Below are 5,615 nucleotides of genomic sequence, written 5' to 3'. Positions count from 1 at the left end.
AATAACAAATGTTTTTGCAGCGAAAATGTAAAAATCAGACATAACAATGTCTTAACAGAGGCAGCGGAAAACAAACATAAATTATTACTGAGAAACAACAGTCTTCTTCACTAGCCCAGAACTGGTTCTGCATGCTCTTCTTCTTCTAACGTTTCTTCCTCGTTCTTATCTCAGATGGGTTTGGTGGGTGAGTGATATGGTCGTCATTCAATTATAAGCGGGGGCGGGAATAACTCCCAGTTTTCAAAACCATTTATAACAGAAACAGTAATATAAATAATATAAAGAAATTCTTAGTTTCAAAACATGATTCAGTATTCAGGAATAACAGGTTTCAGAACAGAAATCAGATCCTAAACTGATATCAGTCCCCTATATGTTCTCTCCTCGAAGGGGTGAGGCCAGTAATCAGGAATCATGAATGTTTCAGAATATATAGTCCTACCATTAGTTCACTATGTTTCATTGCTTCAAAAATCAGAAATCAAAAATAAATATACTTTGCTTCAAAACAGAAATTATCAAACTGATTTCAAGATATTTATACATAAATCCACTTACATAATTTACTAGAAATTTCGGTTGAAGTCTGGAATCTGCTTTCTCTCACTACTGGATTTTACTGCTCGGAAAAATTCACTCTCTTAGCTCGAATTTCAAGTGATAACTCAAGTTTTGTGTCACCAATTCAGAGATTTGAGGGTGTTATATATAGACCAAATTCTGACTGTTAGCCTCCCAATTGATGATCATAATCTGCCATTATGTGTCTTTAACAGCCTTTATTCCATGTTAACTGCTTCAGTTACAAGTCATAAGCAGAATCATTAGTTGTCTGCTGAAATATCGCGCTACTGAACTCTTCTGCTGCTGGATTCTATCTGATAGAATATAACAGCTTCTGAAATATTAGTTGCCGTAGGAATTGTTAGATTCTGCTGAAATTTTTGCATTGCTGCTGAATATTGCTAGCTACTGCTGCTGGAAATTCGGTTTCTCACAAATGCATGTATTTTTTAGTTGCATCGAGACCATGAGAACCCATAAAATTGTTATTTTATCATTTAACAAAATAATTAAATAAAAATTCAAAACACATAATAAATATTTTTATTTAAACACACAATAACAAAATACTGTCTAAATGGATGATAATTATGTTTTCTAGATTTAAATATTTAAATTTAAGAGTAGAAGTTATGTAAACTATTAAGAAGTTATGTAAACTATTATTTACTTCAGAAAAGAAGCAATTGTTTAGGAAATGTAAATATTTCACAAATAAATATTATTTAAAAATTAATGAGATAATAATAAAAAAAAATGTATAAGCATGTCAAAATAACTTTCAATAAATTGTTTCAAAAATAAATATTTTACAAAATAAATATTTGATCAAACTTCCTCATTTATGAATAAATTCATAAATTTGAAAGTTAATTTATAGAAAATTTAAAGTATATTTAATACAACAAATAAACAATTGTTTAAAAAATAAATATTTTACAAAATAATAAGAAAATTCAAATACAATATAAAAATGTAGCCAATATTTTTTAATTCTATAAATTTTTTTTTTTCTGTTTCTAAATATTTGTACAATATATCAGACGATATTTAAAAAAATACACTTCATATTCTAGGATAAAAATTTTACTGCTTTATAAAAAAATTCCTAATAATGTACTTCAAATATTTTAAATAATACAACAATTGAGAAAATATATGTCAAAAGATTTTATCAGTTTTGCGAGAAGAGTGTAAAGGAGATATGAACTTGTAGTGAAAATCACATTTTTCCCCATCTTCCGACCATGCAAGAGTTCGATGAGAATGGAACCATGTTGATTTACCAAAGGAAATTGATTATACACAAGTCGTAGCCATAACCAATAGAAATAAAAAGACAGTTTAGTGGAGATTAGAAAACAAGTGGTGAAGCTTTTCAATAAAAAAACACAGCCTTTTGCTAAAGGTAAAGAAATATGTTGGAAGACTCTTTCGACGAATTTGCTAAAGAAATAAGTTGGAAGACTCTTTCGACGAAGAAAGTTGTTCTACTGCATGAAATCAACATTTATAAGCACTTTCTTGGTTCTTACACGACCAAAATAGAGTATCAGCAACCATGCATTGTTTCACCATCGGGATTTACTTCTTCTTCTTCTTCTTCTTCTTCCTCTTCTCGACCTCCGCAAGTACTATTTCGGTTTCGTTATCCTTCAACTTTGCCAGCTTCGGGTCTAACGAGAACAATCGCTTCATCGACACCCAAGGAGATGCTTACATCTCACCCCAAGGGATTCAGCTCACCCCGAATGAGTTCAATGTTTCACAGACATCAAGAATGGGTCGCGCCACATATGTCGAGCCGCTGCATCTGTGGGACAAGAATTCCGGGAATTTGAGTGATTTTTCGACTCATTTTTCGTTTGTGATAGATTCAAGCGGGAGAACCGATTTTGGGGATGGAATCACCTTTTTCTTTGCTCCTGTCAATTCATCCGTGAGGACTGCCTCTGATGGTGCAAGCATAGGCCTTAATACAGACGGTGTTTATTCAAATTCATCTGCGGAGACGTTTTTTGCAGTTGAATTCGATACTTACCAGAATTCTTTCGATCCAGTTGCCCCACATGTTGGGATTAATATAAATTCCATGGTATCTGTTGCAACAGCTGATTGGCAGAATGATGTTACTCGGGGGAGGCAAAATGAAGCTTGGATTAGCTACACCGGCAGTTCAAAGATTCTCACTGTTAATTTTACAAATACTTTTAATTACACAATCAAACTGGGTAGCCTCAGCCGCGTGGTTGATTTCAGAGATTACATGCCTGAAAAAGTTGTGTTTGGCTTTTCTGGTGCAACAGGAGATTTTTTCGAGAGCAATACTGTTCAGTCTTGGTATTTTTATTCAAATTTAATTATCGATGTTACTTCTAATGTGCCAGCTCCGAGCCCAATGCCAGCTCCGAGCCCAACACCGGATCCCCCGGTAAACTTAATTATTGTAGATGGAAACCGGAAAAGGAAGCGGGGAGTCTGGAGATTAGCTTTCGGATTAGGCGCTGCGGGATTGCTGATTGTACTTCTTGTTTTGGGATTTGCAGGCTGTTTCTTGAAGAAGAAAAAATATAACAACGAACCAATAGATACATATACGTATGCTGTCGACCCGTCGATGGAGAACGAATTTGAAAGGAGCGCTGGGGCTAAGAGGTTTTCGTACGAAGAACTGGCCCGTGGAACTGACGGTTTTGCAGAGAAATTAAAGCTTGGAGAAGGAGGATTTGGTGGAGTTTACAGAGGTTACTTTAAAGAAACCGATTCATATGTTGCTGTAAAAAGGATATCGAGAGGATCACGTCAAGGGCTGAAAGAGTATGCATCAGAAGTGAAGATCATTAGTCAATTAAGACACAAAAACCTCGTCCTACTCAAAGGTTGGTGCCATGAAAGAGGTGAACTCCTCCTTGTTTATGAGTTCTTGCCAAATGGGAGCTTAGATTCACATCTCTTTAAGCATAATTCAGTGTTGACATGGGCAGTTAGATACAAAATTGCACAAGGATTAGCCTCAGCTTTGTTGTATCTACATGAAGAATGGAAACAGTGTGTAGTCCATAGAGATATCAAATCAAGCAACATTATGTTGGATTCAAACTTCGATGCCAAACTCGGTGATTTCGGCCTAGCTCGACTCGTCGATCACGAGAAAGGGTCACAAACCACGATGATTGTGGGGACTAGAGGATACATGGCACCTGAATACGTGATCTCTGGCAGGGCCAGCAAAGAATCTGACATATTCAGTTTCGGAGTCGTTTTATTAGAGATCACTTGTGGGAGAAGTGCCATTGATGCTATATTTCAAGAAGATGATCAGCTCCTATTAGTGGAATGGGTGTGGCAACTTTATGGTGCCGGAAAAATACTAGATTCTGCGGAGCAAGATTTAGGAACCGAGCAAAATGGTGAAGAAATGAAGACATTGTTGGTTTTGGGGCTATGGTGTGCTCATCCGGATTGTCGGCATCGGCCCACAATACGACAGGCGATTAATGTGATGAATTTTGAGGCTCCATTGCCAGCTCTTCCAGAAGTAATGCCGGTGCCGGTATATCAGAGTCCTTCGATGCATGTGGTGGAAAGTTCTGTTGTGAATTCCAGTACTAGTGGGAGTGATTCTATGGTCTGCAGCAGCCATTACGGCAACCCTTCAAAATTTACCACTTATTCTGCTGGTTCTAATCCATTAGCTCCGTTGCTTAAGACTGCTTGAGCCGTAATTATGTTTTCTTTTAATTTCTTTTGAGTGGTTTGATTGATTAAAAGATTGTATTAATGTTCGTGGTTGTATGAATCCTTATGTGATATATAACTAAAACCGATCATTGTAACAAATATCATGCTTAAAAAATCTAACTAATACTTTATGAAGAATTTCTCTTGATTACTAAATTAATTGGGATAATTCTTAATCAATGTGAATGATTCTGATACTCACGGGAAATTTTAGGGTCCGCTTCCAGCAAGTGTCACTAGTCCAGACGCAGGTTTTAAATTACACTGAGCCTGAAATTNTGGAACCAGACAGGCGCAAAGGAAGAAAAATGTGACTTGGGAGAGGGATTGTGCGTAGAAGAGTGTATGGCCATTGGCCAAATATATATTCGTAAGTTTTTCTTCAATGATTTTATCGAATGAAACAACATATAGACTTGGCCCTTGGTCGGTTCTGACCCAGACCCAAACTGGAACGGTCCCTTGATCGATAGGCTAGTTAACTGGGTCAACGGGTGATACCCCCATAAGTATCCGGGTCATTGGTGACCCGGGTACCATCAAGAGCCCGAGCACTACATTTCTCGAGCATTCTCCGAACAGCCCGATCTCTCACGCCATCACCCGGGCAGCCATCATAGCCCGGGCTCTTATACAAGCACCCGGGTAATCAACCACCCGAGCCAGCCACCTCGAGAATTGAACTACACTCGAGTATGATTGACACAGGCCGTCTAATCTGTCAGAACAACTTGGGTTTGGAGTGTCCTAGAAGTCATCAGAAGCTAGAGTATGGGCAACCGACTTGCCATACTTAGTAGGGGGCACTAGAATCGAGGTACCTACTTCATTTTCTACTATAAATAACAGATATTAATGTCATCTACAGACTCTGAAATCTTTGAACTCTCAAGCATTATACATATTTTCTCCCAAATATTGCTCGTGTTCATCTTCAACCTGCTGACTTAAGCATCGGAGTGGCTACGCCGGACACTTCTCCGGCGCCCATTCACGAGTTCTTTTCTTGTTTGCAGGTGCTGTTGAAGCCATTATCTTCAATCAAATTCTCCAAACATTATAAATTGTTGATTCGATCCGTTGGAGCTCCCGACCCGACTCATCGCATTTCAGCGAGATCACATCATTGGCGCCGTCTGTGGGAAATTGAGACTAAGGCGTTGATATGGCTCATACTCGAAGAACTAACCAAGAAAATTCCCTGGCTCATGGGGATAATGCCCGTACTTCGGGGCACGGTGATGGTGTTCCTCCCACAGGACCCAATCTTATTACCATGACCCCGGAGGAGTTGGCTAGAATAATCT

General features: G+C 38.0%; 1 protein-coding gene across 1 annotated transcript; it reads left to right on the top strand.

The window, feature by feature from the left end:
• The first annotated feature begins 1,996 nt into the window (after positions 1–1,996).
• Positions 1,997–4,430, top strand: LOC140988795 (L-type lectin-domain containing receptor kinase IX.1-like). Its single transcript, XM_073457866.1, has one exon. It carries the CDS (start codon positions 2,129–2,131, stop codon positions 4,283–4,285), a length of 2,157 nt encoding a protein of 718 aa, XP_073313967.1. The 5' UTR covers positions 1,997–2,128; the 3' UTR covers positions 4,286–4,430.
• The last annotated feature ends 1,185 nt before the right edge of the window (positions 4,431–5,615 follow it).

This window comes from Primulina huaijiensis, chromosome 11 (assembly GCF_012295235.1).
Source record: "Primulina huaijiensis isolate GDHJ02 chromosome 11, ASM1229523v2, whole genome shotgun sequence".
In the NCBI taxonomy this organism is placed as follows: domain Eukaryota; kingdom Viridiplantae; phylum Streptophyta; class Magnoliopsida; order Lamiales; family Gesneriaceae; genus Primulina; species Primulina huaijiensis.
This window is presented reverse-complemented; position numbering and strand designations above follow the sequence as displayed.